We start from the raw sequence: 11,293 nt of genomic DNA, 5'->3' as shown, positions 1-11,293 counted from the left end.
AGGTCTGAAAAAGTTGAGTTTTTTGACGCTTAGTCAAGTTTCCACATCTACCATAGATGGAGCCAGAGAGGAGCTTGATTAATGCCCTCCTCTTGAGGCTCCAAACTCAAATTCGTCATAATTTCCTCAGTCTTGATACAACAACCAGACAATTACCTAATAAGTAGTAACAACCAAAAAGGCAATTACCTGGTAAGTAGTAACAACAAGTTCCATAGGCTTAGGGTAAAACTTCCCATTAATATTACAAGTACCCAGAGATTATATCCATGTAAGCTTTATATGCTTTGTCTTTTTTTGATAGAACTTCTTGAACACCTCTACGCATCTTACCTAAATTAAGTAGCAAAGGTCAAAATGTTAAACTGCTTCAGAAATTGGCAAATTTAAAAGGTATACTGTATACAAAATGGGCATACCATTTCGGCTGGCAGGTTAAGATCAAATGATTTGTAACTCAGCCAAAATCCAGTTTTCAAAACTATCACAGTCAAGTCTATGCTGGGATGTGCTTGAGAATTTTCATTAAGATAATCATCAAAATGCCTTTGGTTCTCCTTTGCTAATGTTAAATTTGTGACCTACATATAAGCACACAGATTTTTGCACAATTTACAATTAGATTAACTTCATTGATAAGAATCAAAGTGAGTTTTTTATTTATGTATGGTGCAGCATTCCATTCCCTCCATCTTAGAAGTAAACTAACCACCACACTGTTGCTTCAGCTTTGTCAATATGCTTCTTTTGATGATCATCACTTGCACTTTTATCAAACAAAAGTCTCTGTGCAAGCTTCTTCCTGCAATTTCGACAAATATTAATTATATATCACAACACATAACAAGACAAAGTCCTAAATTTTAAAATAGCATTATATGGATGAAGATTGTCATTCACGTCATGAATTCTAGATGTGTAAAGTTTCCATTCCTCATGCTTTATGGCATTTGGCAGAGTCTGGGTTAATCTATACTTGATAATTCCAAACAATAGTCCTTTAAAAAAATTTAAAGCAATTAAAACTAGACTAGTACAAAAAGAAATTAAACCATATATTAAGAATATGGAGTATGTAACCTGGACATACCAAAATAGAAAATGTATCATATTCTAATAAAAAAAACTCTACTGTTATAAACATTGGATTAGATTGTTTGAATTAATAAAGGTGAACCAGCTAAATAATGGGCTAATAAAACATGCTTTATTGCTAGTGAGAAGCATTAAAAACTATATTAATGGTATGTTAGCTTGCAAACCCGGATTTTGGGTCAGTTCAACCATGGAGATTCCCAGGGTCCTGTCAAATGGGTCATACCAGACAACCTTTTTATTCTACAAACCTCAATGGGTGGTCCACATTGACTATCCAAGCAACTGCCTCCTCAGGGAATCGGCATAGCAGATGCCTATGTACCAACTTTTGGTGCCTTATACATTAAAGAAACCTATTTTGAAGATATTGCCTTGTACCAAGAAACCTTTTGGATAGAGAATTGCCTATCAATTGAGTGAATCGTTTCTTCTCAATTTGTATAATATGTTCTATTGAAACACACATTAATTACCTCTTTTGGCTATTATAATTAGATGCCCCAGTATTTCGAGGGTGACCTTGATGAAAACCGCCCCTATGCTTGTTTGGGGCACAAACATAAGTGTTCAAGATGTCAATCAAGCAGTTTAGCACTTTTTGAGGAATTTTAGGGATGATCCTTCAGACCTTGAGGGGAAATACATGAGGCTCTTGGAATAGGTTCAAATTTGTCTATGCTAGCTTCTTATGGTTACCATCTAGTCTCATTTCAAATTATTGGTTGAGCACATTTTCTTTTGTATTCACTTCATTTAGTTGATTTCTCATTTGAATTCGAAGGTGATTCACCGAATATTGATGCAATGAACATCTTCGAGTATGATGAAGAATTTTATGGCAAGATGGTTAGATATCCTCTTGAAGTTCTCGCCATTTTTGACATTGTATTGATGGATGTGGTTGTTCACCTCAAGCTTTTGTGGGAGAAGCACATACAGGTGACTGAATTGTATTTTTGGAAAAATATGTTTTTTCAGTTAGTATGTTTTCATTTAATGACTTTGTTGTTTCAAATTTTGTTTATTTATGCCCATAAATAAGTCTCAAACTAACTAATAACCTCCATTACATTCAGGCAAGAATATTCAATCTTAGAGATATAGTTAAAATGCAAGATCTGAATCCATCAAGTAGGCAATACTTTTTAAAGTTACGTCTTCATTGTTCAATGCTATTATAAAAATCTAATAAGGGTGTTTTTTTGTCTTTGAAATCTAGATATTGAGAACATGGTTTCAATCAAAGGAATGATAATTCGGTGCAGCTCAATTATACTAGAAATCAAAGAAGCATTCTTTAGGTACCTTGTTTTTGGATATGCTCCAGCACCAGTACCTATTGATAGAGGTAATTTGTTGGATTGCAATTGAACTCTTAATATAACAGTTAATTGTGTCTTCATTGTATGTTATGTTTCTTTCTCAATTCTATTTTGCATAAACTATGGTGGAGAATCTACGGCTTTAAACAGATTCATGCTTATGAAAGTGATCTCAGAAGCTTTTAGATTCCAGGATTTTGCAAATAAGATCTTACTCCTTATTGTGACATGGCCACTATTGATATGCTCTTTGTAACCTTAATTGAAACTAATAGGACATCGTACATGAGGTTCTTCTCACATTGAGATGTTTGCTTGATGGAAGCTATATATGAGAGAGCACATTTTTTTAGTGTGAAAAAATCCCTGTATGAGAACTTTCACACCAAATTTTATTCTTATATTCCATGAGAATCTTCTATCAAATTTTGTCTAATGTATTTCATGTTTTAAAAAAAAACTCTCATATCTTTGCTTCACTACGTACAATGGTACTTGTTGTCTAAAAGTGTTTTTGTTGGATTTGTATTGACATCCTATTTTATGCTTCAAATGCTCAGGTCAGATTGATGAACCTACACATTGTGCAAGCCCAAAAAGTGATGCTATAAATTCTTTGGCATTGATGCATAACAGATGCAGGTAGGAACTTGTTGATTTTAGTTTATGCATGATTTGAAGTTGCATTTTCAAGACTCTGAAGAAAACTGTATCCTTTTACTTTGTGGTTAGGTTTGTTGATAAGCAGATTGTGAGGCTACAAGAAATGCCTGATGTCATTCTAGAGGGGGAAATCCTGCACACTATTAGCTTGCTAATGCAGGACAAACTTGTTGATGCGGCCAAACTTAGTGATCAAATCGAGGTGTGTCTGACATTACATGATATACAAATTCTACACTTATTTTTATTGCCAAGTGTTAGCATTTGAAGGTTGACATTGGTTTTTTTTTGTAGGTTACTGGGATTTTTAGAGCTATGATAGTTAGAGTGGGACCAAACCAAAGGATTGTGAAATCTCTATTTAAAGCAAAGCTCGCAAGCCTATCTTAGTCCATTTAAGTTGGAAATGAGGACCTTAATGTTGTATTCTATGATTTGTAATTCTAATTTGTAAATCATTTGCTGGTGCAGACCCACATCGATTGCCTTCACCTAAAAAAGGCAGACAAGACAATATTGTAAGCCGAAGATCCAATGGAACGTGATAGGAATAGTGATGGCTTTGCCTCTTTTCAAGAGGGTGATATGTCACCAGTTGATTATGAAGCTAAGGTATAAACTCATAATTTTTACCTTTTTTATATAGCATGAATTTTGCAAGCTCTAAAATTGAATTTTGACTGCCAATTTCCAAATTGAGAAGTTGAAAGAACTATCTCGCATGCCCAATATCTATGAGAGGCTAACTAGGTCCTTAGCTCCGACTATTTGGGAGCTATAAGATGTAAATAAAGGGCTCTTGTGCTAGGTATCTTTATTTGCATTCATGTTCGATTAATTGGTAATTTTTTGCATGTTCTTTGAACCATATGTTAACCATTATGCTTCTTAAACAGCTTTTCGGGGGAACTGCAGTAAAACTAGCTTCAGGCGCTACTTTTTCGTGGTGATATCAACATCCTACTTTTTGGGGATCTAGGTACGAGTAAGTCTCAACTACTTTAGTATGTGCATAATTTGGCTCCTTGAGGCATTTATACAAGTGGTCGTGGAAGCTCTGCAGTTGGTTTGACTGCTTATGTATCAAAGGATCTTGAAACTAGTGAAATGATAAGTTATTAACTCAATTTGTTGATCATTGAGCTCTTTGGGTTGCCTACTTCCCCACTGCTACCTACCACTTTATTCTATATAAACTTCTTATTTCTTTGAACTCAACAGGTTCTAGAAAGTGGAGCATTGGTAATGAGTGATAGGGGTGAGCATGAAATTACAGGCATAAAAGCATAGAGACTTAGAATCAATCAGTCTTGCTAGAGAAGGAATGAGTAACCCAACTACAATGGGACTTAGAGGATCTTCATGGATTAAGACTTTTAAAGAAGTAAAGAAAGGGTAAACATATGAATAAAACCATTTGGCTAAATTTTGTAAGAATATTCAAGGAAATTTTTAATATGATTTGTGTAAATTCAAAACTATCTTTTTGTTTGCAGTCATGTTACATCCTGTTTTCATGCATTTATTGTTATGTTAATGGATTGATAAATAAGTTCAATCTATTTGGAAGTGAATTATATTTAATCCTCTTTCATTTGAAGAAAATTAGAGGTTTTGGATGAGAAATATATTGACAAATCCTTTGGTTTTTGTAAAAATTGTCTTGAAACTCTTATTTATAGACCTAATGATAAGGGTTTGATCAAATAACAAATGTTGACCATGGAAAAATTCTGAGTTTTACCTTTTGGGAAATAAGATCATGCATCTTTCAAATAAATTTTTTTTGATATTGTTTGGTTTTGTATCTTGGAAGTTATTTGACATTCTAGAGGGCAAAACTCATAAATTCTATGACAATAATAATCGGTCTCAGTGTAGAGGCCATAAATTTCTATCTAACTGTTGGATGATTCTGATTTTTGGATATGTTTTAGGAAGGCTGAATATCCACAATCCCACCACTGTGATTGGTGTAATAATGTATAGTTTAAAAGTTATGAATAACAAAATCAAAATTATCAAAACTACATATGATAGTTTCATGGCAGTGAGTAGGTGAAATGTTATCATATTATTTAGGTTTGGAGAATCTTACAATGTAGCTTATAGAAAATAGATCGCAAATGCTTAATAGAATGAATATTAATATCCATGTTCAAAAATATAAGGATGACTAATATTTGGCAGCAATATAATACATGAGTGTGTGGAACATCTTATAAAAATGGTATGTTTGTACATGGAACACTAGAAAATCTGATTCACACGGTGTCCCTACATGATTACCCTCCATAACACTAAACTACTACTTTAGAGGGTACAGAATTCCGAATCCATTCCCTTTATTAATTTCCATTTCTATAAATTGACACAATCAGAATAAAAATGTCATAAAATATTTTGAATCTTTGAAAAGGCCTGGGTCAACATACCTATTTTAGCAAATAACCCTTCAATGTCTTTAACAAATCTCTCAAAATCAGAGAGAGGTGTGCAGGCCTGCTCGGTCAGAGTGTTTCTGCTCACCATACAACATCCCAAATGTAAGTCTCATCTAAGAATATCCTATAAACTACATCTACTAAATAACACTAGTAATTAGTATGGAGAAAAATAATACTTAAACATATTTCAAAAGTCTCCTTGTCTGAATATTAACTAAACAAATATCATTATTGAGAAATTGCCACCATGCAAATAATTTTAAATTGAAGTTTGTGTTTACCATGTCCAGAGAATAATGATCTAGAAATTCATATGCTGAGATGATCTCCCCTAACTATTTTTTTGTTGTAGAGAATAGTCTTTGTAAAAATCGAACGAAATTTTTTAATTTTAATACAGCTGTCAACTTGAAAATAGTTCTATGCTCCACAAAATCTAAGGTATCAATTCCTATAACATATCATCTATCATCAAGTTTAAATTGAAAGAGACCATACAAACTATTGTAAGTTGTGCCCAACTGGGACACATTTAAAATAAATTAAAATACAAATTTCAAGCAAATTCATCTTAGAATCAGTCATATAAATCAATACAATTGTTCCCTTGCCAGCTCCATAATACTACAAAAATTGGTAATCATATCAAATCAACCATGGATTACATTCTTTGAAGTGTCTAAAGTAACTAGCAAAAATCATCATTTCAAAAGTAAACATGAAAAGAAAAGTGAGAGAGATTCTCATCCACTAACAAGAATGCTTGAACATTTTTCTCTATATGTTGAGAAAAACTAACCTAAAATACATTCTAGTGTATTTGTAAAGATCACAAGTTATCCCTCTTCAACAGACCCCTCTTGTACACTCTCCAGTTACAGTAGCCACATGGACTCTTGTAGCAATTGTACAGGCACAAAATCCAAATAATTGCTTCTCTAAAGCAACAAAGTTTGAGCTGGGAATTCAGGAGCAAACTATGCAAGTATTTTCTCAAATTTTAAGGTATTTTGGTCTTACATATCCACTTTGACAATTGTATGATAACTAATCTCCAAATTATACTCTTCAAAACATCAGAAGCAATGTAGGTAGCAAACTGTATTTAATACATTTGTCTTATAATTGAAATATCATAATTGCACTGTTCAAGAACTACAATATTGATGGCAATAAAGAGATGATTGCCATTGGTATTATGAATATTGTAGGTTCATGCACATCTTGCTACATCACAATTGGTAATTACTGCAATGCATTTAATATGTTGAGTTACAAAACATTATATGACTACTCTGAGTCTTTATTGCATTCAAAAAATGAAATTTAGTACTAGTCCTAAGTTTTCATAGCAATCAAACCATGGATTTTGTATTGATTCTAAGACTTTATATTATTCAAACCATGGATTCTAATGTTAATTCTAGGTTTTTATGGCATTCAAAACATGAACTGTAGAAGAATTTATATAGTCTGAAGGGATGTTGTCCCACACTTCTTGTCACCACCCTTGTAGTCAAATGTTGTTCTTGGACTCCTAGGATATTATTATTGGGTAAAGCTTAAATGGTCTTGAATTTGTTTTTTTTCTTTTGCTATTTGGGGTTCTTTGGAAAGGGAGGAGATCATGGCAGTGGCAATCCCAAACTTTAGATCGTTGTTCCTTCTACAGCTTTTGGTGGAGCATTAATAAGTTTTGTACTATGCCTAGCAGAGTTGATAAAGGTAACAAGAACTAGAATTTGTATCTATTGTATGTATATAAATTGAACTCTAGACTCCATACCATTGACTATTTGTTTTTTTGCAATGTAGATTGCAAGTTCAGGAGAATGCATGTGTATTTCAAAGTGAACTTGATTTTTTTTGTCTCCAATGATAATGTGACAGTGTGGTATTTAATGAAAGGCATTTATAATTGATTAAATTGCCAGTGATTTGACATAAGTGGTTGAACATGTTGTATTTATAAACAAATATTGTGTGTGCATGGAGTACTGTTCTAAGTAATATATGACAAGAGAGACTCATGATTTGAGGTTGCCATAGAATTGTGCTGAGGATTTGGTAATGGTATTGAAATTATTATTGAAAGTTTCTAATAATGGACACTTGAACCGAGCTGAAATTACTAAAAATTTCAAAGAATGAACATCAATTCTTTTAGTTTTGAGGAATTCCATGATTGGTATTTATATCCCTCGTTATAATGGTTCCACATAGTACTTCTTTAGCACTTCTTTTATTATCTTGTTGATCAATCAAATTATAATATTATTAATTAGATAAATATTAAATAACAATACATAAAACCATCAAAAAGTCCATCGTAGAGCCTCATGGCTTTGGTGAACCATCCAAAGGGAGAAAGAACAATATGGGCATGTCGAATAGGGGTGACTGGACACATCTATTTACTCTTTCTGCTCATGTCTATTAACAAGAAAATGTCAAATACTGCACAATATGCATGAAGATTCATGCTTCAATTGATCTCAAATACAGTTTGAGATCAATTTCTAATTTAGGATCAAAACAGTGAGATTGCAAGATCTTAAACTGAATATTGACTTAAAATTCATGAAGGTAATGTTAATGATGTCAAGTTTCCACAACAAGAACAAACTACTAAAAACCATTCAACCAATCTTTGGTAAGTTGTTCTTTTCTCTTGGAAGCTTACCATCCTAGACAAATCACACATTGTTAGTAACTCTCCTTGTGAAGATCAAGCCAAATTTTTAGGTCATTGATCCAAACCAAACCAAAGTTTGGAGTAATCTCCATGTAAATCTGATTGAACATTTGAGTTGTTACATCAATTTATCTTTAATGACTTTTTAAACTGAGTAAAAAATAAAGTTGTTTGTAAGAGGGGTGTTCAAAATTAAAACATCAAACCAATATTGCATTGAAACATTTGTTGAAAAAGAAACTACAGAAGTATTAGCTAATTTTGATCTTCATGAATAGGTTTAGTTCTCATATTATATGTGTAAATCTAATACAATGCCTGCTTCTTTATGCATTGTGTGGGTGTTCATAATGTTAGCAGAAAATATAGCAACATGGAAAGATGCTTAATGAATAGATTTCTCTATTACCAATGTGTGTTGTCCCCAGCTTGAATTTGTTAAGGAAATTAGGATCAGATTTAATACCTTCTTAAATTATATGAATACCCTTAATGCGATGGATCCACTAACTTGTATCTTCTTGATGATGTGATTAATCAATTTTTCTTGTAGGTTTTGCATATATAATTTGACTACTAGAACTGTAAGTATATTCTTGAAATCACTTTCAATATTGTTTTCTGCATTTTCCAATCAGCAGCGATCTTGATAGTATATATAAGATGCTATGTGGGTGAAGCCATGTAGGGACATGGCCCTACACGGGGCATGTCAGAAAGATATGATTATATTCTACTAAAATTTGCAGTAAAAGAAGTCTTTAATGTCATGGAGTTTAAAGCACATCTGCAACATGAAGATTATGGTAAAGATGATTATGACAGAGAAATATCTCCATGTGTGAAATGAGTCTTACGTTGAAGGCAATATGTGGTGCATCAGATATGGATGAATGGAATCCGCTTGCCACATTCATGTGGAAGAGGAGTAAAGATTCTACACAACAATGAAGACATCAAATATAAATATACAACATAGATATAAGATGGTATGTTATATGAGAAATGACATGGATTGAAAAGTAGGGTCCACTATTAGAGATAAAATATGCGGTAATAAAATAAGACAAATTGTTAAGCTAGAGATAAAATAATCATGTTGTACTATGATAGCATTTCTGATATAGCACAAGTTTATTAATAAGAAAATGATGCACCAAAATATCAAGTCCTTCATGTCATAACATCACTAATAGTTGTGTCATTAAAATTCTAGATCATACCTGAAGCAAAGTCGTAAGAAAAATTAACAAAATGCACTAATTTATTGATGCCCTATCATCTAGCTTTGTCAATGTCAGTATTATCTCTTTCAAAGGTTTTAAAAATCTTGAATATCTTTAAGAAAAAGGACCCATGCTAGATCATGAAACTCTAAGAGTCCCCGTATAATCCTTGTCTCTTACAAGTTTACGAAACTCAACCTGTATATCATAACTAGTAGTCTAAAAAAGTAATGATTGTGAACATAGAAATAATTGACCATCCCTTTATATCGAATATACTAAAAATTATAATCAATGAGAACATCTTAATACTTTCTTTAGTTGAAATAGAAACACAAGATTTTCCATAAAGAAGTTTGAATTCCATTGCTTGATATTTTTAACAACCATAACAAATATGCCTTTATTTACTAGTTCTTGCATCTCCAATACAAATTCAATTTTATCAGCATAATTGTAACTCAAAATACCCTAAATAAAAGATCAAAAAGAATTGAGGGTAAGTATCTAAGAAAACATGATCTCCTTAAGGGAAAATTGATCTTTTTTTGCTCACATGTACATGATCAAGAGTCTTACTACTGATTCCAGAAAGAAGTTGATTATGATCTCTTTCTTTGGTAGAATCCACCATTAAATTCCCTTTTGATTCACTCTCATTATGTCTCCCTTTCCACCTAGGATGATTTTCTAGGTGTACTCCTAATTTATCAGTATGACATGTCTTGTTGGAGCTGCAAGCTTCACTACCATGAACATTTTCGATTGGAGATCTCAATTCAACATCTTAATCATGCTTATGTGAGAAATTTAATGGGAGTTCATACATCACCAAGTCATTTGAAATGGTTTTAATAACTACCTATTCTTATCCACTCCTAATGTTAATAGTAGAAAATTCCTTTGAGCATGTATTATTTGGATTGGTATCATCTGTAATTAGCTTCAATGATCTACTTGTGACAGAGATGTCTAAACCTATCAACAAAAGTCACAGATTATGACAATTTGAAGTAATATCTTGCTAAGGATAAATTATTTATTTCAAAAATTATTGGTGTCTCAAAACTAACAAAAGATACCCTTTGAAAATGCATCTTGCATTTTCATGAATCCATAAGTGACCTTATATGAGGGAGAAATTATACTAGAATGTACAAGGCCTCTATATACACAATATTCTTGAACTGGGTCATCAAGAATTCACATGTTTAGCTTCATTCAGCTAAGTTCATTCTATGAGAAGAAATACACATAAGAAAATAAATTCATTCAAAAATCTTGTGACAACTTGTCATGACAGAAAAAATGGAGATGATACCTTCTATTTGGCAAATAAGTAAATATCCCCAAGGAAATACCAAATTCAAACTCATGCTCAGGTTGCATGTGTCAACATTCCCCATCGACCTTAGTCGCAAGGCTAACTAACTTATCAAGATTGTGTATCCCACAAATGAAATTGGTATAAATGTTACAAGCTCTCACTGTAGCAGAATAAGAGATCAAACTAATTTTTTGCTAACAACTTTCTACTTTTACTCATTTTTGACGATTGAAGGATATCCAAAACACCTACTTTTCTCTCCAATCCACAAAGTTCACCTTCCCTTCTCAATAAAATACATCCCCCTACTTTTACTTATTCAATATTAATCACATCATATTATCCATAGTCTAGCCTTTGCAAGGATGCAATCTTGCAACAACTCATTATTTTGCAATCTTCCTACCTTCATGTTCTATATGGATTGATACTTCCTTGGCCAGACATTTTCAGCAGACTCTTCCTCCTTAGCACCCACCAGATCAAAACACCAAAGCTACAGAAGCGACTACCAA

At 32.6% G+C, this 11,293-nt stretch overlaps 1 protein-coding gene and 1 pseudogene across 1 annotated transcript; one reads left to right on the top strand and one right to left on the bottom strand.

Moving 5' to 3' along the window:
• Positions 1–261: 261 nt before the first annotated feature.
• Positions 262–905, bottom strand: LOC149566752 (cullin-1-like). Its single transcript, XM_089816525.1, has 4 exons — positions 901–905; positions 718–802; positions 420–581; positions 262–333 (listed from the first exon to the last, which is right to left on the bottom strand). The coding sequence occupies exons 1-4, from the start codon at positions 903–905 to the stop codon at positions 262–264; spliced, it is 324 nt and encodes a 107-aa protein (XP_089672651.1).
• A 743-nt stretch (positions 906–1,648) lies between these two features.
• LOC149566751 (DNA replication licensing factor MCM4-like) lies at positions 1,649–4,373 on the top strand (annotated as a pseudogene).
• The last annotated feature ends 6,920 nt before the right edge of the window (positions 4,374–11,293 follow it).

The sequence above is a fragment of the Cupressus sempervirens genome, chromosome 3 (assembly GCF_028749045.1).
Source record: "Cupressus sempervirens isolate cs-2001-9-10 chromosome 3, ASM2874904v1, whole genome shotgun sequence".
Lineage (NCBI taxonomy): Eukaryota > Viridiplantae > Streptophyta > Pinopsida > Cupressales > Cupressaceae > Cupressus > Cupressus sempervirens.
Note: the sequence above shows the minus strand (reverse complement) of the source record. Positions and strands in the feature narration are given on the sequence as shown.

Coding starts and splice junctions, on each gene's coding strand:
- LOC149566752 (XM_089816525.1), bottom strand. Junction 582..717: donor TTGACAAAGCTGAAGCAACA/GTGTGGTGGTTA, acceptor GCTTATATGTAG/GTCACAAATTTAACATTAGC. Junction 334..419: donor TTAACCTGCCAGCCGAAATG/GTATGCCCATTT, acceptor TACTTAATTTAG/GTAAGATGCGTAGAGGTGTT.